This window comes from Paramisgurnus dabryanus, chromosome 17 (assembly GCF_030506205.2).
Source record: "Paramisgurnus dabryanus chromosome 17, PD_genome_1.1, whole genome shotgun sequence".
In the NCBI taxonomy this organism is placed as follows: domain Eukaryota; kingdom Metazoa; phylum Chordata; class Actinopteri; order Cypriniformes; family Cobitidae; genus Paramisgurnus; species Paramisgurnus dabryanus.
This window is the reverse complement of record NC_133353.1, coordinates 35,054,350-35,079,204: the sequence shown is the minus strand read 5'-3', so window position 1 is coordinate 35,079,204 and position 24,855 is coordinate 35,054,350. Positions and strand designations below refer to the sequence as shown.

The following is a 24,855-nucleotide window of genomic DNA, read 5'->3' as shown; positions in this document are numbered from 1 at the left end:
CACGTTATAATTTAAAATAAAAAGTAAGAAATAAAAATACTTAAAATGTAAAAAAAGATGTATGTTTGCAAAGATAATTTTCAAAAATAAATATAACATCTGCAAAATATGTGTATCGTGTATAAACAAATAACGTTTTTATATATAGCCTAAAGTACTAAAATAATCAAGAATAATAAATTGTATAATAATAAATTATACAATAGCCTATATTAACATTTAAATTTATCTTCATCTTTAATATCATCATTTAACATCACCAATTGCAAAATAATGTAAACACGTTTCTCCCCGACATTATTGGGCTATACATTATCCCAATTATTGTTTTTTTTTTTTTTTAATGTATCAATCTGTTCTCGTGATATAAAAGTACTTTTTTTTTTTTAAAGTTCAACTAGTTTACCGTAATCGTAGCGCATGGTCTACAAAGGTGTTTAAGCCTAATCCTGCTCCACATATTGCCGTGAAACTGCCTTTCTAACTTTAGGCCGTAGATTAGGGCGTCTGCGTCGTGCATTAATATAGTGTGGGACAGCAGCAGGATTAGGAGTATTTGGTCTTAAGTCGGATAGTGTGGACGGTCCCTCCCCAGCAATGGGTTAAAGCGGCATTACAGCTTGTAAGATGGGTGTCCCACAGATCTCCTTGGAGACCACAGCTCCACTTGGGTGTTCCAGCAATGACTATACTGCAAAATACTCACTAAAGCCATTTAGATGACCTGATGTACTTTATGTCACCATACACTGCCATGTTAGTCGGGTCAAACTATTTTTCTAATCTTGGTTTCTCCAAATTAGCACGTTTTTGGCACTATTATTAATGAGGCATTAAAAAACACTATTTCGTTCATTATACAGTTGATGGGTAATTCATGCACAAATTTTGAATCCAGGATTTTATTTCCAACGATTTTTATGTTCTTTAAATAATAAAATGCGCAATTTAATAGCAGCCCTGAAGTAATTATTCACCAATGAAATAAGCCCCAGTTAAATAATTTCAAAGGATGCTCATAGCTCCACTTGAGTAACTTTATACTCTTATCAAGAAGTTTGAGAAGCAGTTGTTTACATTCATTTAATATGATATGCAAATTGGACGTTTTCAACAAAAAGTTAATTAAGGTTACCAAGTGAAATGGAAAATATTGCTTATCCGGTTGCTATAACAACAAGCTTTATTGTAATTCGTTAGCCCAAAACTTGCAAGCTTCTACACTTAGATTATTATCTTTTTAGATTAATATCCACATTTTAATTATATGCATTTCTACAACGATGTGTACAAAAAGCATTATACAGAATCGGAAAAACAGAATTACTGCTCTTTTTCCCTGTTCTGTATATTCTGTACTTTTTGTAGATGATGTTGTTAATTAATGAGATGCTGAATAAAGCCTGATGCCATACATCTTAAAATTTATAAAATAAAAATTTCTCGCTAAATCGCGCAAAACCTTCATATGCAATGCCGACCTTTGTTTAATTCTGTCGGTAAAATCTTAAATCATTTAAAATGTAGAAGTTCTCTGTTTCGTTCAATTGACAAACTAATGCGCATAACATACACTACATTAAATCTACACTATAAAAGGTACAGCCTGTGCGTTGTCTCCCAGAGTGTCAGGTGAAAACATTACCCAAACCCGACCTCGGTTTGTCGCGGCTCGAGTTATTGAAGCGACGCAACCTATTTCTATCCCGGTATCACTGACATCAATCAGCTGGAATAGCCATTTGACAGTCGGTTGAAAGAGCCCCTTAAAAGCAACACTTGAGGTTCGTCCCATCAAGCGTTTAACCGTATTGCCATCATGAAATCAGGGTTGCACGCAAAAACCTGCTTTATGAAATTCCCAAGCCAAATTCGTTTTATGCATGAAAAGCATCGATAGTGAGCTGAATTAAATGTTGAAATGTTCGTACCTGAAGCCTGCAGGACGATCATCAGAGCATCGCGCGCTGCCTTCTGCACAGGGCTGAAAGCCTCGCGGCATTTATTTGAGCTCAAACTCTGTCACTGTTGACTTTAGCAACAAAGCAAAGATTTCACTGCCCCGCTAGTTTAAAAAAATGATTATTTTACCAAGATATCGATCAGCGCGCTATAAAAATTCAGCCTAGCATTATGTCTAAAACGAGGACACTGAAATTTAATTTCTGTGCAAATTTACCTAGAAGTGACGCGCTCTTATTCAAAGTTTACACTCGCGCGATTTGATTGCTCATGTACACATCCTATATGTATTAATACCGCCTTTTTCATTGTTTACCAGTTTATGTTTATTCGCAGATCATGGGGGTTTGAAATACAATGGAATGGACTGAGATCTAAAAACAGAGAGGAAACAAAAACTGGCCTTCTTTTTTTGCCATTATTCAAGCTGAAGGGAAATGTTCTGAGTCTTCATGTGAGACCCCAGAGAGATGATTTGTTGGGCACAGATGACTTTTTGATGTACATGTCTACTAATAAAGGGAAAATAACACTACATAAAGATTACTTATTTGTGGTAAAAACATACACAAAACAAATTCCCTGACAAATAAGCCCTTATATTTATTTATCATAGCCTATATATAGCCTACGTATATTTATAATATTTAAACGATAGCAGAACTCGTTACAGGGTGAATTTACATCGAATGGGTGTCATGTAAATGCAGTGAATTGAATGCATGAATTGTACATAAGCGAGTGACTTCATAAAGAGATAATAATTTGGCACACATATTTATTATACGTGTACTGTTTTATATATATATATATATATATATATATATATATATATATATATATATATATATTAGTATTTTTTATTTTTTATATTGCATATATTTTTTCGGCTCTCTGTGCCGCAAAATTATATAATTGTATATGTACAGTATGTATAGTAAATATATAATGTGTGTGTTATGTGTATGGTATTGTATTGATTGTTTTATTTGTCACAAATAATGAATGTAGAATGGTAGTTTCTGCGTTAAGTGGAAAAATGTATAAAGCCTATCTGGTCAAAAACACGCTGCTTCAATTTTGTAAACTGTTATACATAATTTTTAGGCATTTAAAGCTATTCTTATTAGTTAAATCCTTGTTATTTAACACATTTATATGCAAAATGTATTGATTTATTTAATTGGAGCATTTAGCTTAGAAAATGTCCAACATTTTATGTATCAGTGTATTGCAATTTCAAAGCCGACTGGATATTTTATTTCATGAGCTGATTTTTATTTTTATTGTTGATGATATCTGAGGAGGAAACATTAGGTCGTTTATGACCATTAATTTAGCTCTGAGTTGAAATAACCAAAAATATTTGGATCATATTTAAATCACGTTTTGGCAAATTCAATATAGCCTACATGTGTGGCTAATATGAAATTGTGTTTAGTGAGTGTATGTATAAATATCAAAATACTGTTAATCATATTGTTTATTATTATTATTAGCCTATTATTATTATTGTTGTTATTATAATTATTTACCACTACCGCTAATACTACTGTTGTTGATAATGATGGTGTTGTTGACACAGGGTAAATAATTCAGAATCATTGCTCAAAATTGAGAAAAAAATTCAAATAACACTTTAATATAGATTCTGTTCTTGTCATCAACTACAAGAATACACATTTACAAGCCATAAATAAGTTTACACAAATGATTGAAGAGTTTCAATCCGTCCGCAGTCCTTCGGTGTGATTTGGTCCATATTCAAAAGCCGCCTCGAAGAGTTCGTCACATTGTCAACATCCTTTTACAAAATAATTACTAATCAACATCTAAATTAACGAGAAACGCCAAAAGTCAGCATACATATACACAAACATTTTACAAATGTACAAATTGTCACGAGGTCCGTGTGAGTTTAGGAAGAGTTCAGGATGGGCCTGGAGTACACACCTTGATAATAGGATGTGTCCGGCGAATCCAGGCCCGCTTTGCTCGCCATGGAGCCCATGGATAACGCGCCGGCCATCGGTGAGCCGTAACCGTAATGCATCACCTGTTCATATGCCTTTAGGTCCATTTTGTGATGCTGTTGCTCCGAGGACATGAGGTTGTTGATAGAGAAGGGGTGGTTGAAGGAATAGTGATGCTCCGGCTTCAGGTGTCCATCGTGCGCCAAAACTGAGTGATGTTGAGCCAGCAGGTGCTGCGCTTGAGAGGTCGGTGAGGCGGCGTGATCCGGGCTCAGACCCTGACCCGACTTCATGTCAGACAGGGACCTTTTGTGCTCGTTGCTGGACGAGTTGGAATGGGGAGACTCGTTCCCGTTGCAGCTCTCTGAACTGCTGTTTGATCCGCCCTCTGAAGTTTTTCGACCCGGCTCTTTTCCCATTTTCTTATCGCACTTGAAGCGCTTTTGCCTCCTCAGATAGCAGCCGTTTTCGAACATGTTTCCGGAGTCGGGATGGAGGGTCCAAAACGAACCCTTGCCCGGTTTATCCGGGGAGCGGGGCACTTTCAGGAAACAGTCGTTGAAGGACAGCGAGTGGCGGATCGAGTTTTGCCAGCGCTGCTGGTTCTGCCGGTAAAAAGGAAAAAGGTCCATTATCCACTGATAGATCTCGCTGAGGGTCAGCATCTTGCTGTGCGACTGCTGGATGGCCATAGTTATTAGAGAAATGTAAGAGTAGGGCGGCTTGGCGTGCGTGTAACTCCTCCGGTAGGTCTTCGGGTCCCTGGATCTGTTTATGTTTGACTGTCCGTACATGGGACTCATGGCATTCATATTGCTGTACGATGTTAAGGCGCTCATGGATGGCGCTTGCGCTGCCATGGGACTCATGGTCGGGCTAAGGGCGGCGCTCATGCCCGTCATACCCGCGCCCATGCCGGCCATGGCTCCAGTACCGGGCGACATCCCTGTCATGGAGGGACTCATGCCCGTGTTGACATAGGACATGTTCATGGTGTTAGCTGTCATGTTTGCGCTCGAACTCATTCCGGACATAGTCATATAAGTGTTCATGGAGTTCATTCCCAGTCCAGCGTTCATGTTTCCAACCGAGGTGTAGCACTGCAAAAGAAATCAGACACAATTATGAGTGATAGTATTATTAATCGTTTAATCGATAGGGTTTGATCGTAACCAAAAAATAAATAAATGAAAGGAAATGCAAATGTTGCTTAATGCTTCTTAAATCCATTGGTTCAAATGTAAGCTTCTTTATAGGAATACTCACAATTTAAATATAAAATAGATGCATACATGTAAAAGTTTATCATATTATAATTATAATAGGTTGATAATATAAGGCTATACGGCAAAACTTTGCCGCCTGGCTTTCACATTTTTATTTTTATTTGAATAAATATGAACTGTTGATTTCCTATCTGAACGTTTACTGTAGCCGAAATGTATAAACCCTTCAAATTACCGTCGCCCATTATTAGAAACGAAAAGTTTGGTTTGCATGTCAAGCACAACTTTGTTAGGATAGCGCAGAAATGATGGGGGAGGATTTGGAGGAGCCTCAAGTCAATATTTGAACTCAAAGTTAATATTATCTCAGGGCTAATATTGAGTTGTATAAAACACGATCGTATTTCGACAAGGGCATAATATATATATATATAAATATCTTATATTTTACCTCAGGCTCTCCGTAGTAACTGCTCCAGTCTGCTGCTGCGTGTTCGTGTCCCTCCATTTTGACAGCACCGAGCATCCTGGTTAAAAGTTTCGCCGACTTTTCAAAACGCTTCCCCACGCGAGAAATGCTGTCGGTGCGTAGCCTTTGGCAGCCAAAGGTGGTTGTCGGGGACCACGGGATACACTCGTGTCGTCGTCGTGCTCTCCTGCTGTCAAGGACTGGCGCATGTGTGTTTGTGTATCAGAGATGAGTGCGGCTGAAATGACGCCCGCTGCTGGCTCTTGACGCTGTGATATAGCTCTGTGCGCCCGGGCGAGCCTCCAATCCCTACTGCTTCATTCGGACCCTATTTGAATAATCTGCTCACACCTAGGCGTGAGACTTCTCCATTTGCCCCCCTATTGTACACCTGCGCAGCTTGAAAAGAGCAGCCCCATCTGAAAAGATTCATTATATCCTAATCTTATTGTATTCCGGCGGGAGAAAGGGGGAATGGGAATTTGTCAGCAGTGGTTTGAAATCACATCCAGATAAAGTCTGAACGGATAACAACGCTTGTTGGATCAGATATAGATTATTCAATTTAGTCTTTTTTTTCTTTGAATCATTTAGAAAAATCATTAATTGGCTTATAAAGTAAATGATTATTACTTTTTACTCATCATTAAAAATGGGAAATATTCTCACCCCCATAAGTTTTTCACATTTCTATTTTTTCACCCCTTTTGTGTAATTGATCTCTGACAGGATTCTTATTTATTAAATCATATACTTATGTCTTTTATATACATTTTTATGCATATTGCATAACTGAAACCGTAGTTTTTACGGAAACTGTCAGATGGAAACATGTGTTTATATTATGTTGTTTATTCTGAGATCATTTCGTCTATTTTGAATTTAATTTGTTTACCTGCTCTCTAGTTGATGTAACTAATAGCGGTACACAGTTTGCTAATGTAGGAGCAGGTCATCGCTGTTGATTCTGTACCAAGATCTGATTGCCTTCATTAAACAAAGTAGCCTAACATTTATCCACTTTGTTTGACTATCCACCATAGCCGGACTGCGAATGCTGATGGTTTCTTGCACAGAATGTGTCTCAAACGTGTTGTTTCGTGATATGAACAAATTAAATATATTTATGTTTTGATTTGTTTTTTTTTTTTTCGTTTTTGCCAGTTGAGTGCGCCCTCTCTTGGTGTACCAATTACAAGTTAACTTATACCTACAGATCAGTATCAAATAATTTAAAAATAAAATTGCATTTGTTAACACTTTGAAATAATGTCCGTGAGTAACTGCTTTTAAATGCTTTACACGTCATACGTAAATAATAAAAAAAACTTTGATTTACATATTTGAAACTTTAATTTAACCCACGTATTTTCATATTTGATGTTCACCACTAATTCGTTAAACTTTATTTGCTAATAACTTAATAATGAATAATGAAAGTAATTCTAAAGTATTATGTGACGGTATACATTTTCGTTTATTATCCTATTTAAATTATTTATTTTTTCATTTGTCTAGTTTATTTATTATCCTATTTAATTGGATATTTCTTTAAAAGATTATTGACTAGATAGCAAATCTTATTTGATTTGACACGTGCCCTAATGGTGCACAATCTGTTTGAGTGCGTGTTTGTACAGCACATAAATACAATTTGCAAATATAATCTTAGTTTATTTAGACCTATCTGTGATGTGTTAACGGTGTTTGATGTTGTCAGAGATATCAGATAAAATAAAAGTATCACCCAAATACATCTCACACATGCAATGTTTAATTGAAGATATAAAGCACTGGGTTGCAAATGCAAACATCGTTTTTTTTTTCAGGAATGGTCAATGTCTGTTATTAGCTGTCCAGGCACAACTTATTTATAAAGATGGCTCATCCTGTGATTCTGTCATGTTTACTGCATTGTATTAGATATATTTTGCATTGGATTTATATGAAAAAATCATTTAATTTGAACGAATTTAATTCTGCTTGTTCTCTGCATCTTCAAATAAAATTTTGATAATTTCAAATTTTTTGAGATAATTATTTGTAATTCTATTACAGATATAAGCATTGACCAAACTATACTTAGGTGTTTTGATATCCAGAATCCTTTTCAGTCCACATGCTCTGAATATTGATTCAAGACATTGTTGTACATTGTACATTAACACTGAAAAACAACAGAATATGTATATGAAATGAATCAAAAGTTTTAATCTGACAAAATGACACACATTTAGATATTCTGTATGGCTGTTAAAATGCCCTGCTGTATGGCACTATGTCCTTTTGGGTTATTTTGTTTAATGTTAATTATTAATAGACGAGGCACAGACTGTGAAAGCATTCTGTGTTGAAGGTCACTGTCTTGTATTTGGTGAAAATGCAAAAGGCCCATGTCTTTGAGTAAACACACCACGTTGGAACATTGATCTATACTTTGTGCCCGATCGCCTCTGAACCTGTGCTGGCATACGTCAGCTGCTTTAAACACATCAAGGACTATCGTAATACACAAATGAATCAGAAGTGTGGATTATTTATGCATATCATTTCTTGAATGCCTAGTTTTATCTCTGTCTCGATCATTCATCATGCAATTCAACATTCTCCATGTGTTGCAATGTGCTGTCACTGTGGGTGGCGTCTTGGTGATCCTCCTCAATCTCATACATTAGGGCCTGTATTCTCAGCAAATATTGCCATGGGATCTCTAAACACTGACCTCCATTCTCTTTTTTTGTTGCTAGGAATTCATGTTCGAGATCGCAGAGAGGTCAGGCTATTTTTAAGTTATACCAGATATCTTGTATATCTTCTCAAATGAGATTATAGGTAGACAGACAGACACACGTGCAGGGCTCCTCATTCTTTGGACAATATTATCCAAAAGCATTTTTAATTAAATAAAAATGTAATTTTGGAAAGAACAATATTGGCAATTATATTTTTGTCTAAGAAGCAATATTATATTATATAAGCTGTGAATATATGTTTACATTTCTTTAATGTCATTCAAATCCAACTTAAAAGTGTTTGCTTGATGTACATCAGGTTGTCTGTAGATGAGGCTGGAGGATTTCCTTAAATTCCCTGCTTTTATTTGCAGGAATGTTAACTACAGAGGCCTGTAAATCAAATAATGTTTGTTCTCGTTGACTTTTTTACATTTGCACTTTTATTTATCCAATGCAATACAAATGAGCCAGGGGGTAAAGCTTAGGATTCAACTGTGTGAAACTGATAACTGGATCTCTCTCTCTCTCTTTTTTTTTTTAAATGAAAGATGCAGAAATGTTTGCCGCACGGTCCCTGTGACGACAGTAAACATTCCAGAGCGAAACAGGGGTTTGTTCTGGCTATTATCTGCCACAGCTGTGACAACCCCTGTTGGCTGCAGGTTTGAGGCATGTTTACCTGGAAATGAATCTCAAAAGTAGTGCAACGGGGAATGCACACAACCCGACCCCGCTCGGATGCAAAGGGGAAAAAACGTAGGCCCACCATTGAAATGCCATTCAAAGCCGAAGGGGTGGTACGGATGATATTGCACAGGGCTCGGGGTGCAAACATTGGCGTAAATGGGCTAAAGGACTTCTTCAAATACGCACGTTTTTTTATATTGAGAAGTATTGGCTGTAGGGGAGCCCTGTAGTGCACTAGTGTTTGGTCTGTTTCCAAGGCTCACTGCAATACACTTCTCTTGTAATGCAAAAGGACCACAACACAATCATGCATACCTCAAACAAGGTGCCAATCCACATCCGGAGAGCCTTACTGAAGGGTCTCAATGCACGAAATATCTCTGGACTGGGCACAAGTTAAAGGGGGTGATGGATGGAAAACAAAAGAAAGCCTCTCGAAGGCCTGAGATTAAATCTCTTAATTGATCAAATTAATGCGTTGTAATGCTCAGGCATGTCTGACAAACTATTACTCCTCGGTGGACAAAACGGTCCGGATTAAATCCGTTATTATAATCCGTCCGTTTTAATGTACGCAGCGTCAGAAATGTAATTTCGCATAACCCTTCATTGCTATTCATCAGTGAGGGAACTGCAAAGTCAACACACGTTTTAATTACAAGCCAAAAGCAATTAAACGTGAGGACAAGCGTCAGTATGCTAATGAAACGGTGGGCTCCCGTGGGAAGAGCAGGTCTTAAATATCACCGCTATCAGTCCTGAGCGAGCACCAGGAGTTGCCATCCATCGTTCACACTCACCTGACACATTTTCACCTCTCGGCCATCACGTCTAATGTAAACACGGCCCTGACTGAAATCAATTCATTAGCGAAAGTTATTAAAGAGGTGACAGCGTGTGTGACGTGAAGTTAGGGAAGAGATTAACATTGTTTGTTGCCTTTCCATCTCTCTCTAACAGTTTGGGAGGAATGGAAATGCTCCCATTTCATTTCTATGGTTGTAGATTTTAGTATTTGTACATTAGTGTTAATAATGTCAAATCTTTCTCTGTCTTTAAATGACAAACAAAACCCCTTTAAGAAAACAGTCACGTTCAGTTTTACATCAGTCAGAAGATATTTGACTGTTCCCATTTTCCATTATTCCAGTGTCTGTCAAGATGGCAGATGTCTTATCTGTATTCCAGGTTGAAAGGTGTCGCGAATTTAGGATTGATGTTGCTGGTATGGAGGCTGACTTGAGTCTACACCAGACAACCATCACCGACAGCAAGAAAACTGTTTTGTTTTTTCACTTTCACTTGAAATTGAAAAGACATTTCCCTTGCTCAAAAGTCTTGATGGTGTGGTTGGTTCAAGCTGGTCTTAGTTGGTCAAAGTTATCTTCAAACCTGGCCTAGCAGGTGCTCAGGTGGTTTAGTTCGTGGACCACCTTAAACCCCCTAAAACCAGCTTAAACCAACGTAGGCTGTTTTTTTAGCAAAGTCTTTTATTATAAGTGGCGGCCGGTGACTTCTTTTTTGAGGGCGCTCGATGCAAAGTTCGTCACAACATGCATGTAGCCCATCATGTGTGTGGTTCGTAATTTCAAAATATGTGTTCTGCGTGTCGAGTGATCCTATGGGCATCACGTGTCAAAATAAGTGCCTGCTGGAGATGCGTCTAAAGGGTTTATGATAAAAGAGACGCTCGCGTTTGCCAGATACTCGCATAATCTCATCAGAGTTTACTGTTAAGGGAGTGTCTTGCGTGTATTTTGTGAACGCGAGCGTCTCTTTTATCATAAACCCTTTAGAAGCGTGTGCAGCAGGCACGTAGGATCACTTGATGCACAAAACACATATTTTGAAATTATGAACCACACATGATGTACCAAACACATGTTTTGAATTTGCCCCCCTCGGATGAGCAGTCACGAGCCGCCACTGATGTCTATTTTCATTGCATATGTAAAAAATAAGTGGTTCATTTAAATAACATTCTTGCACACTGCAAAATCATGTGATCAATAAATGATAAGCTCAGATGCAAAAGCCTCTAAACGCCACCTTCATCAGATAAAAATGATATTAAATAAATGCTCTCAGCATGTATTATAAGTATATCAAATACTTTCGCTTAAAATCCGCTTGATCCCGGCCTCAGGCCATTCGGAAATACCAGTTTGTTTACAGAATCCATTCATAGTCTCATGAAAAAACGTTTATTAACAAAAACTTGTCAGATGCACTTACAGAGTTTTGCATCTGAGCTCTTCATATGGTTTTTTTGTTACTTTAATGTATTATTTAATGTAAGGAGGTTTTTTGGGACAGGTTTTGGGCGGTCGGGTGCTTACTTTATTGGGTTGGGCCAACAAATAGTTTTTTACAATGCATGTTTTAACTTTTCTAAAATTGCTATTCTTGATTTTTTTTTTGTATTATTCTTTGTTTCTATTCCATGTTAAGCTACTTTGTAACAAAGAACAGTTGTGAAAAGCGCTATATAAATTAGGGCTGTCAAAAGATTAATTGCGATTAATCACATACAAAATAAAATGTTTTTGCATAATATATTTGCGTGTTTAAAATATATGTAATTATTTTGTATCTATAAATACACACACATGCATGTATGTATTTAAGAAAAATGTAAATATGTGTGTATATTTTTTCCGATTTATATATATACAGTATATATACACTGTTGGGGGTAATGCATTACAAGTAACGTTTATTAAGTCATAATAGTAACGAGTGAAGTAACGCAACGTTTTTAAATGTACACATTCATATTTGAGTTACTTTTTTAAAAAGTAATTCAAGTTACTTTTTTAAGTTTAATTAATTCCATTAAAAAAAAAATACTGAATTAAACTAAACTTATTGTCAATTCGTGCCAAGAGAGGTCACACTAAATACTAACTGATGCCTGAAGAAGACCTTTAGTTCTGAAAATTGTTTTGTTTTTAATTTTGTGTACATATTTCCTTTATTTTCTGTTTGTATCTTAACAGAGAGTGAAAAATAAATATGGATGGGGATTAAAACTTTGATAAAACAACAAAGCTGGGGATGGTGGCCTAAGACTTTTGCACACTACTGTATACACTCTAAAAAAACAAACGGTGCTATATAGCACCAAAACAATTGCTTTGGATCGTAACGATAGAAGAACCATTTTAGTGCCATATAGCACCGGTGAAGAACCAGTGAAGCACCAGTGAAGCACCAGTGAAGCACCAGTGTAGAACCATATAGGGGCCATATAGCACCACATATGGTTCTATATAGCACTATATGGTTCTACACAGGTGCTTCACTGGTGCTTCACTGGTTCTTCACTGGTGCTATATGGCACTAAAAATGGTTCTTCTATCGTTACGATCCAAAGCAACTGTTTTGGTGCTATATAGCACCGTTTGTTTTTTAGAGTGTATACATAACATCTTCCTTAAATGTATACAAGTATGTGTGTATTTATATATAATATTTACACACAATGCACACACAAATATGTTATGCAAACACAAACTTTTATTTTGTATGCAATTAATTGCGATTAATCTTTTGATAGCCCTAATATAAATACATTTGAATGAAATTATGGTAAGTTAAACTTAAGTTCAGGTACTTCGACTTGTTTTTGTAAGTTGCAGCCACTCATCGCTTGTCAATTGTCAAAATGTTATTAAAATACAAAGTTGCAAAGCAAATTTCTTAAACAAAAAAATTAAGGCAGAGAATATAATTACAATGTATTATTACACCGAAAAATAACTGTAAATTAATCATGTGCTAAATTCTCGTGTTACGTTTAGCTGTCGATGCCTATGATATGTAAGCTATAATATACAATTGTTGTTGCAAAATAAATCCTGATGTTGTGCACATGATGCCATAGAAGAAACATTTAATTTTTAAGAGCACAGAGGGGTCCTAAAGGGTTTTATTTTGTGATAACTGTACATCATTCTGCTTATTGCACCGTTACTTGCCACAAAATACTGATATGAAAATAAGTTTTAGTTTCACTCTTTTATTAAGTGAAATATAAGTTGCACAGGTGAAATAGCCTGGATATCTCCATGTGTGCTCCTGTATAGCTTAGTTAGGATCATTGCATTGGCAGTGCAAAAGGTCATGGGTTCCAACACAAGGAAAGCATACTGAATAAACATTTTGTAATGCACTAGTCACTTTGGATAAAAGTGTCTGCCAAAAGCATAAATGTAAATGTGCATTGATTATTGAGAAGTTTCACAGCGATGGATGATGTGATTAAACGATCAAAATATTGATAATAAATCATTTATTCTCCCAAACATTATAATCATGAGAATTTTCTCTTGCATTTCCTTCCTGCCTCACCTGAAGACCCATCCATATGCAGATTACTAATTTGTAACGTTTACCGAAAAACAGCATGGGGGAGACCAGGGAACCTCAACCTTTTTGTCATCCCGGCCTTTCATTCAAAGGTCCCGCAGACGCGGCCGCCCTAACATCAGTGCCCAATCTGTGTTTGCTTACCCATGAACAGCGGCAGAATCGAGGGAGGGAAGCCCGTAAATTCGAGCTCGGTTTTACAGGCCCAGATAGCTAACAAGCTAGACTGCTAACAAGGAGACCCCAATGGCAAAGGCCCTCGACAGATTAGCACCTCATCAACCTCCCGTGGCTAAGGACAAATATGGCCTTCCCTCCCATAAAATACAATGGGACCGCCGGTGATAAACAACACCCCGGCGGGGGTCCGATTCCCCCTCGCTAAACTTCCTGACCTTCCCCTTCTCTCTGCCTCACAGCTGTTTATGTTACCAAACCCCGCGAACCAGGCCCTGTGCCTCAATTGGAGAGTTGTGTGTATTTCAGGTGAACAAATATTGCCACTTGCTTGAGAGTTCAATGGCTGTCCCCTTCAGAGGTTGCGTATTGCAGTCACTCGCTTGCAGGAAGTAGGTGTGAAGCGATGGGAATTCCTCTCTACACAGCTGGAGTCAACCAATCAGAGATGATCTTACGTTTCTTTGCGTATTCTGGTCTCGGTCGTAGACCACCAAAAAAAGATAGAGTAATGTCTTCAGCTCCATAAAACACTCGTGGTCAAGGGTTGATTTCATAACTCGCTGTGGCTCGAATCGGAGGACGACCTTGTCGAGCACTCGCTGTTTTTGAGACGCCATTGTTCTCAATAAACATTTACGAAGGTGTCAACAGGTCATTATGACGTCCTGCTGTGTTCTTAATGTAAAGACAATTCAACAGACTGACAGAATAACATTTTATTTTATTAATGATGCCTTCAAATCAGTTTTAGTGAGCGGATTAAAGAAATTCAATTCAATATACGTTATACATAATACTTCAAAGAAAATTCATTCATATCCATCAATCTATCACACAAATCTCAGAGCATCTTAGGCCGCAGGTGGGATAAACCCTAGACAGGTGATGTGCAGTCTTTTGCAGAATGAATTCATATCTATATTGTAATAACGTTTAATTTTGGGTCATAAATTTGCTTTTGTCACTACTTGACATTCCTAGACATTGTTGGATAGTTTCTTGTGTGGTAAAATATTGAGAAACCTAACCACTGGGTTAAATTAAACAAAATAATAATAATAATTTAGGTTAAATACATGAGATATGTTTATTGATTTTTGGCTCCAAAAGGATTAGTATGTTTAGTTGTGATTAACATTATTGTTTACAGTATGTTGTCAGGCTAGTTGTCACTTTCACACTAAAATGCATATTTTTTGGATAAGATAAAAAATCTGGTTTACTAAATGCTGTATGTTGACCTTTTGTGACAACCACTGAGTTAAACAAACATAGATTTTTTTTAGTACTAATCGAGTAAGCAATATGTCATTTCACCGTCTCTAGACTAAACAAAAAAACTGAATGAATGGTTTACAAGTTTAATATGCGTTTTTAAAGTAGGACATGCATACATTAAATCCATCACATAGCAATTAATGCACTTGGATTATGAAGTAGAGGCAGGTCCAGATAAAATTCCCTCTGGGCCCGGATCTGGACTTCGAGGAGTCCTGGTGTACAGTACATTAACTAAACTGTCAGGAAAAATGGTCTCAAGGTGTCACTAGGACAGTACCCTTTAAAAAAGTCCTAATATGAACCATTTAGTACAGATATGTATACATTACATTTGGTACACTTGAGGTAATTATATGACCTCTTTAGTTACAAAAAGTGTACAGTATTTTTTGACAAGGGGTTTGGTTTCATTTATTTATTCCTTTTTCATTCACTCTTAAAATGGCAGGGTTATTTTTGACCCATAATGGGTAAATATTGGACAGATCACATGCTGGGTTAAAAATGACCCAATGTTGGGTTGTTGTTATGCAACCATGGCGGATAATAACCCAGCAGTTGGGTTAAAATAACCCAGCATTGGGTCAATTTTTAACCCAGCACGTGTTCTGTCGAATATTTACCCATTATGGGTCAAAAATAACCCAGCCATTTTTAGAGTGTTGATACATTTCATGGGCTATGTTTAGACGTCTATTAAATTTTCTCTGACAGTCCAAATTGTGCCTTGTTTTGACAACTATTAGATGTCTTTAAGTGCAAAATTTCTTGCTGGGAAAAGTGACCCCCCCCCCCGCAAGCAATTTTGGCTAAAACATTGCAAAATTTGGGCTGTCAGTGAAAGTCTAGTAGACGTCTAACCATAGCCAAAGAATAGACGATGCGTATACGTTTAGAACATGTGAAAGAAATGAAAGCAAACACCTTGTACACCTGTTGACTTTGCTTACATGAAGAAATATGGTTCTTGTCCAAGTTATTTTGGCAAAAACGGCATGTAACCAAATTTAAGGTTATTTAGGGTAGAAGTGCACTCAAAAAAAAAAAAGATTAATTCAATTTACTCGTTGTTGTTTTTTTTTTTTTTTTGAGTAAAAAAGTGGTTGCAATCAATTAATTTATGCTACATTTAAACAAAAGTTGTTTGTTTTGTTTTTCTAAAAAAAAAAAAAATGTTTAAATGTAGCTTAAATAAATTGATTGCAACCACCTACCCTAAAAAATTTGAGTAAATTGAATTAATAATTTTTTTCAGTGTGCGTTAATCATAGCCGGACGATATTGGGTCCATAGTTAGCTGTCATTTCATTGTTTCGATTTTTTGCTTGCTGGAGCTGGACCACAAAAAAAGTCTTAAGTCGCATCAGTAAAGCAATACGCAACAATACATTGTATTGATTTTTTAATCATCAGGATATTAAGTAAAGATCATGTTCCATGAAGATATTTTGTACATGTTCTACAGTACATATATCAAAATAAATTTAATAAAATGATACATTTATTTATCATTAGTGTGTCGCAAAGGACTTAATTTGGGTACTTTTAAAGGCGATTTTCTCCATTTGGATTTTTTTCACCAGATTTTCAAATAGTAGTATCTCTGCCAAATATTGTCCGATCCTAAGAAACCATGCATCAACAGAAAGCTTAAGTATTCATCCTTTATATGATATATGCATCTCAGTTTTAAGAAATTGACTGGTTTTGTGCTCCAGAGTCACAAATGTGAAGTCGTGTTTTTTTTAGTCCTGTTACTGAATCAGGTTTCCAGGTTAAGATTATATGGATCATTATAAATTAGTAGTTGAAGAAAGTGTCAATTACTGTCTGTTTGTAAACAAAACCATCAGCTTGTCAAGAGCAGCAGTGCTCAGGGTTTGTAGAAGGCAATAGATTGCAGTGGACGTAACGTGAAGAGAGAGAGAGAAAGAGAGAGAGAGAGAGAGAGAGAGAGAGAGAGAGAGAGGTCTCTGCTGGGCTTTCATGAAATAGATCCTCCTCAATCAGCTCTCTCACACCTCAAATGAATCTTCTCCCTGATCCTGTTTACTCTCACTGTGTTTGCTTGTTTGTTGGTTTGTTTGTTTGCTATAATGCCTGTTGATGTGAAGGCAGGGAGCATTGAGACGACGTTTCACATGGACCACCCTTAGAGATCCTGATGCCCTGGACTGAATTGGACTTAGATGGTGGTGGTTTATTTTGCATTTTGATCACCAGCGCATTTCTATATTGTGAGGTTATGTTTGTTCAGCAGATAATATTCATAATAAAAAAAATCATATTTGGCCCCTAATGAATTATTTCCCAGGGCTCTAGACTAACTTTTTTCACTAGGAGCACAGTGGCCCCAACTGAAAATTTTAGGGGCACAACCAGAAAATTTAGGGGCACACACCGTAAATCAACATGCTAACCAAATATTCAAATTTCTACTAATTTCCACTGTATTACTTATAAATACTTTAATGATAGATGCAGAAAGTACAATGTGCTGTTTCAAATTCAGTGCCACATCAAAAAAAAAGGTCAAATTTACTGGTCGCACATGTGCGACTGGATGTAAAATTCAGTGGCACACTCTTAATTTTTGGTGGCAAAATGCCACCATTTGGTGGCAGTCTGGAGCCCTGTTTCCTTATAAAAACTTGTACTATTGGGCATTAATCTGAATTTTTTTTCTGTGACAGGGACAGTGTACGTTAATTAACATTATACCACGGGTCTGTTGAATGCTGTATTCTGATTGGTTGAGAAATGTTCCACGCGTATGCATTATTTTTGATAACACACTTAACTTGTTAGATGTCTTAAAAAAGGCACCAGAGCAATGTTTGTGGTAACCGTGGTATAAGAGGAATAATTGACTACGGGACATTGAATTATTTGAAATAATGCACACCCACCGTGCATCGTGCCACATTACCACCTTGGGTGTGCATTATTTTCTTATAATTTAATGGCCCATCATCAATTATTCCTTACTTACTGTAAATGCCCCAAAATTAGCCAAAGGGGTATTTTTTATTCGTTGTCCCTTGAACACAATATAAAGATTAACAATAGTAAAACAGTAAAACAGATTTAATTCTTAAAATCCTATTACTAAATACAATATACAAATGTACTATAAAACAAACTGCAGGTTGGGTTAAGGGAAAATTCCTGTTCTTATTAATGCTGACAAGGTTCACTTGCCAAACAACATATTTATGATATACTTAACCAGTTGTTAACATAAATGAAATCACAAAAATTATATATATTTATATTGTGTCTGTATTGTTTGCATTTTAATGATCATCTACTCCAATATTCTGAACTGAAATATTAGTGACCAACGTAAATGTCGAATTATTTACTTCTTTTCTTCATTGATAAAGATTGTTAAGAGGAGAAGAAAGAGAAGTTAATGCAGACGTGAGCGATGCAACTCATCTAACATCTCTTATGTGTCAAGCCTTTGATATTTTAGAAATGATGGCTCTAAACCACACAGCTGTATTTCTCATGTAAGGTTTGCTGTGAATATTATGAACAGAACGCCCCCTAGTGGCATGAAAATGAAATCTCCTCACATTTACAAATAAAGTAGACTTGAATGGACTGAAAATATACTTAAATACCAGCAAGTACATTTGTTATTTTGAGCTATATAATAGTGTCAAAGTTATGCATTACAAATATACTACTTAAAAGTACAGTTCTACTTCAGTGCACTTGAAGAAGTATAGCCTAAATACCAGTCATACTTAACTACTGCAGATTTAGTGTTGAAATTTTCTCAATATAGCACAGTTGAGTACCCTTAGCTCTTAAGTTTATCTATAGTCCTAAAGACATTTTTTGTGTATTAAGCACAACATTAGTATATGAAAATAGTACATACTGTAAGTGTACCTAATGGGATAGTTCACCCAAAAATGAAAATGTTGTCATCATTATTTAAAGTTGTTTCAAACATTTCTTTGTTCTGCTAAACACAAAGGCAGATATTTTGAGCAATGTTCGTAACCAAACAGTTTTGGGGCACTATTGACTTCCATGCACCATTTTTTATGGGGGCACAGTGTGCACAGCTTACAGAAATTTGTGCATACACAGACATTAAAATAATGTTATAGAGCTTTCACAGTCTATCCACTTGCATTTCTCCCCATATATGTGACAACTAACTTTTATATCAAAATAATTTATTCCATCAGAATAATTACATATACATATATAATTTTTTCCTACTATGAAAGTTAATTTTGCTTATCCTTTTTGCTTGGTTACAAATATCTTCCTTTTGTGTTCAGCAGGACAAAGACAGGTTTGTAACACTTAAGAGTGAGTAAATGATGAATTTTTAATTTTTGGGTGAGCTATCCCTTTAAATAAAACGTATTTTAGTGCTCTTTTTTCATTTGGGCTGCCATTAGATGGTGATTAAGAAATAAAATAATTATCTTATTTCTGTTTTTTATTTTTTTTTTATGAATTTTATACTTTGAATTATTATTAAACTTTATGTCCTTTATTTTTTACACTAGGTAAACAGATTAAGTTGTATTGATGTGGACAATGAATACAGTATATAAGTCTATAATTAAAGTATAACAAGTATATAAGTTCTTTAAAATAATTAGTTTAAATGATTTTCTGCACTAAAAACTCTTATTGGAAATAAAATCATACTGTGTTAATTACTAAATAAACCTCTTCTTCACAGAAATACAAACCAAACTCAGTTTTGTTAACTTGCATTTTCATTATTGTCAGGATAGGTCTATGTTTACCAAAATTTTGTTGAGATATTTTTACAGTTTAGTCTGTTCGGTCATGCTTACTTAATTGTGCAAGTAAAGGCAACATTACTGTATGAATTACAAAGGTGTTTAAGGCTGGTTTTTACACTTTTTGTGGTAAGTTTAAAAAGAAATGTAGTTCATTGAAGACATGTTAACCTTTTGTGACAATAGAGATTTAACTTCATGTTTGAAACAAACATAACACGGATAAAGCAATTAAGCAAACATTTGAAAAATGGGACTTGAAACTTTATAAGTATGTGCTGTACAAGTCTCGTGAAGCATTAAATGCATTGGATCTCCACTCACATCATTGTGTCTTTAATGTCATGAGATGCATTTCTGATAATATTGATAAAAGCTCAGAATTGTCCTGCAACACACAAGTGTGTTATTAAATCCTCTCTGATATCTTAAACCATTTAAAGTGAGAAATGCAAATGAATAAGGCCTCAGGGTTTTCATCTTTACATTCAGTCTCACTCTCATACGCAACATCTGGACTTCATTACTCACATTTACACAATGCATTATTTGATCTCTGCGTTTCTGCCCGATATTTCCAATTTTAAACGGACCACCATAACCAAACATCTAGACTAAGGCCGAATCTAAGCTAGTCAATCTTGCATCAAGACCACAAGGACTCCCGTCTCAATGCTTCATGCGCTCTGTGGCATCTGATGGGTTCACGTTCACTGATCGGCAGGTCATGAAACTCCGTCTGAGGCCGTGCCAAACCATGTGGCTGTGGCCAGCACAGTAAAGATTGTATATTACAAGCTTTATAAAAGTAAGACCACATGTGTGTTTGCATGGAATAAAAAATGAATAGAGCGTTTCTTCACAATCCATGAAATGATGACTTTGAACAGGTTAGGATAAATCGAAACAACTTTGGGGATAAAATGATGCCGTTTTTGTACCACTGAATGCATTTAGTGCTGTTCAAACATTTGCACATATTTGGCTTTCTAGACGATGTGGGCTGGTGCTGAGAATTTAAAATAAGACAGAAGATTGATTTACTATAATAATGCATTAACATCTCAATAGAATTCAGACTATAAAAAATTTAAAAAACTATTGCTTAAATCTGGTTCTCAGGTTTTTTTTCTCATTGTAGCTTCATGACATTGTCTTTGCAAATTTAAGAGTTGAATAGCAGCACTGTCTCATCACTATGAAAGACATAAAAAAAAACATTTGGTTAAAGGACTGAATAACGTCTGTCTTTGAAGCATCATTTAGTATTTTGAACCTGTTGTATCCGTATGTGTAGTGTTACCATGATTATTCTTTGCAACTCGAAATTATTTCTAGAAAGATTGTCTGATTTCTGATCTGGAAGCTGTGGGTCCTGGCCTCCATCTCTTATCTGAACCAGTCCATGATAAAACTAAATGCATCAAAAGGTCTGGTGGTGAAATAAAATGAGCAAATTTGTCCGCCCAGTTTCCCGGTCTCCTGAAGATGAACACTTATCAGGCAGCCATGTGACACAGCGCACATCTTTAAACCATTAGCGGAGAGAGGAGATAAAGAAGCTCATTCAGAGGACGCTTCATCTCAGGGGAAGTGGATGAGACCTGTCCTTCAGAGACGCCTTATAGGAGATCTCACTCTCGCTCCTATTGTGAGCATTAAAATGACAGAGATTAGACTATTCCTAGACTAAAATAAATGATGTGTTGTATTTACTTAAAATATATATGCACCATTTTTGCGTCACACTTTTTAAGTAATCCCAACTTGGATAATTTTACTTAAAATTAACAAGAAAACCTGTTTTATGTACTTAAATTTTTAAGTAAAGAATGTTTAATGAACTCAAATATTTAAGTTCATATAACACATATTTTCTTGTAAATTTTAAGTCAAATTATTTCAAGTTGGGATTAATAGTGTGATGCAAAAATGGTGTATATATATTTTAAGTAAATCCAACAGATTGCGGGCCATGTGAGATCCAAACAAATCTTAGTTGTGTTAACTTAACATTTAAGCTCATTTATATCAAATATTAGACAATTCTTCACCCTCTTAACACATTAAAGTGTTTATTAATGTTAAAACGTCAAAATCTAATATTTAACATAGTTTAAAGAAAGTTAAGATACCTTTTCACCGTCTTCACAAGTTTAGTTTTGTGTCTGAAAAGGCATTATGGGAAATTTCATATATTTACTTAAAATATTATGCTAGATTTACTTAATTTTGACTCAATTGTTACAGTAGTTGGCATTACTTATGTTTTTTTTTTTTTCGTTTTTTTTTTGGTTCACCTGGTAACTTAAACTTTTGTGTTACACATACTAAATATGTTAAGTAGAGGTTGAAAAGTTATAAATAATAAGTTTTTCATGTTTAATCTAATTACTTTAATAAGTAGTGGTTGTTCAGCCAACAAATCAAAATAAATGTAAGAGCTGTCCAAACTGAAAACAACTTGCAATGACATATCTTAAATTACATCTGTACTCTTTTTTTGCCCAAAAATGCACACAAGTAATGTTTTTAGTAAGGCCTAATTGTTAAAACTAGTTGTACTTCCTTATTAAACTAAGGTCTAGTCCTGGCTTAAGCTAATCCCTGTCTGGGAAACCATCCCTAAATCCAACAAATAAAATGATAGATCACGATAGCTTAAAGGTGCACTGTGTAACTTTTAGCAGGATTTCTTGACAGAAATGCAATATAATCTACATAACTACATTATCAGTGGTGTATAAAGACCGCACATAATGAACTGTGAAAATATGAAGTCATTTCTATCTCCAAACACCGGGGTCCCCTTAAATTTAAGTCGCCGTCATGTTTCTACAGTAGCCCTAAACGGACAAACTTCTCTACAAAACGTGTTTTGTCACTATTTTGTCTCAGACGATGACGTGTTTGTCCTGTGACGGCTACCGTAGCTTCTCTATGCGCTTCGAAAAGGAGGGGTGAGCTGTGAACTTTGGTTGCAATTCACAGTCTTACCACTAGATGCCGCTAAAAATGTACAGAGTGGACCTTTAAAGAGATAGTTCACCCCAAAATGATAATTTTATCATAAATCACCCCTGTATCGTTCTAAACCACCAAAGTCTTTTGATTGTCTTCAGAACAACTTTTTAGATATTTTTGATGAAAACTAGGAAGTATCTAAATGTTTATATCAGGACCTTTTTAAAGGGTACTGCCGCACTGATATCTTAGGACCAGTGTACATTTTACAAAGACCCAAACCCTATGCTGTTTTAAAGGAAATATTTTTCCAGTAATATGATTTCATTTTGTATTAATCTCTATTAAACCCTAAAGTGAACGCATTTAAATCGGAAAGTAAACTAATTCAGTCTTTCTCTTCACCAATCCACATCAGCAGAAAGCCTCATTGCCTGATCACAGCGGTTACAAAATTGCATCCAGCTGCTTTTAATGGCCGCTGACTTGTGGTGCCACTGTAATGTTGTGGTTAACTGAGCTCTGGCAGACGGATACACGGACACCACGACACAAACACCATGATGGACGCCTTTGGTCCAGGCTCCTGAATGTGGTTTCAGCCTTTTGGCTCCTATTTATTCTTATTCATAGCTTAGCTTTCCACTTTAAAACATTGCCATGGGGTTACTATGTGGCACTAAAGCCTTAATATTAATTTTATACGTTAATAGAGTGCTGCAGGAATGACGTATTCTTGTCACGAGGGCAGCCAGGAAGTTAGGTCATTTATTTTTCCCATACACTTTTAGATTATTACAGATAATAAGCACTGTGTTTTATCAATATAATCAATATAAAGATGAATGCAACTTTTATGAAAGTATACATTTATTTATTATGAAAAGCTGTCTCTCGTCATCACCATCAGCTCTTTCAAACTTTATTAAACACATTTAAAAACATGTTTCATGATAAGGAAATCCTCTGTGGATGAATCTTTGTTGGGATTTGTGCCCATGTTGTGTTATTTTTGAGATCTTTATGCGAAATGAAGTTGAAAGGCCCAGACAAAGCATGTAGTCCCACTTAGCAACTGCCCTTCTAAAGACACTAAAGCTTTAAAAAATTACAAATGAGGCTGTTTTACAGTGGCAGACAGTGACTTTTCTTCTGAGAGGCCTTGTGCATCATGTGTCTTGTCAAAATAAATGCTTGTTGCACACGCGCCGAAAGGGCTAATGATAAAAGAGACACAAAAAAATTAACACTAAACTCTGATTACACATGAGATTAAAGGGACACTTCACCCATTTGCATTAAGCTTTGATGATGAGCCACACGCATGGAGGGCTAAATACATGTTGTGATGAACTTGGCATCATGCGCCCTCGAAAAAGCAGTCACCGGCTGCCAACTAGTGTTTTATGTCAAAGAAAAAAATGTGAAAATATCTCAGGCTTATGTTAACCCAAGATCTTATTTAAAGGAAAACACCACCGTTTTTAAAATATTTTACTATGTTTTTACCTCAACTTACATGAATGAATACATACCTATCTTTTTCAAATGCGTGCACGTAATCTTTGTACAGCGCATCGTGAATGTGTTAGCATTTAGCCTAGCCCCATTCATTCCTTAGGATCCAAACAGGGATGAATTTAGAAGCCACCAAACACTTACATGTTTTCCCTATTTAAAGACTGTTACATGAGTAGTTACACGAGTAAGTATGGTGGCACAAAATAAAACGTGGCGATTTTGTATGGCGGAAGAGCACTTAGCTTGCAACACTTCGAGCTCGGGCCCAGTAATGTTGAATTCACACCAAACGCGGTAGATGCGGCAAAAACACGCTATTTACACATAGTTGGATGCTTGAACATTTTGAGTTTACTCACTTCATTCGTGTGGAATTCTAGTAATTCGAGATATTCACGTGGAAATTCCTGTCATGGGAGGGGCTTCTGCGACTCCGCTCCCTCCCTGTAATCACATCACTACTAGAGCAAGCTCCTGATTGGTTAACGCGGCGCGGATATCCGCTAAAGTTCAGATTTTTCAACTTGCGCATTTCTCGCGGCAATGCTCAATTCGCGCAGAATGGGCCTTCCACGGTATTCGCGCATACTGCACCGCAGGATGCCTATTTACGTCTTTGCATTAACTTAACATGTAAATCACATACGCTTGCCGCATCTTCCGCATCTGGTGTGAATGCCACATAACTAAACGTAACTAAAATTC

At 36.2% G+C, this 24,855-nt stretch overlaps 1 protein-coding gene across 1 annotated transcript; it reads right to left on the bottom strand.

The window, feature by feature from the left end:
* Window positions 1-3,576: 3,576 nt before the first annotated feature.
* foxa2 (forkhead box A2) lies at window positions 3,577-6,031 on the bottom strand. The gene is made up of 2 exons (XM_065267449.2): window positions 5,613-6,031; window positions 3,577-5,035 (listed from the first exon to the last, which is right to left on the bottom strand). The coding sequence occupies exons 1-2, from the start codon at window positions 5,685-5,687 to the stop codon at window positions 3,881-3,883; spliced, it is 1,230 nt and encodes a 409-aa protein (XP_065123521.1). The 5' UTR covers window positions 5,688-6,031; the 3' UTR covers window positions 3,577-3,880.
* Between the last annotated feature and the right edge of the window lie 18,824 nt (window positions 6,032-24,855).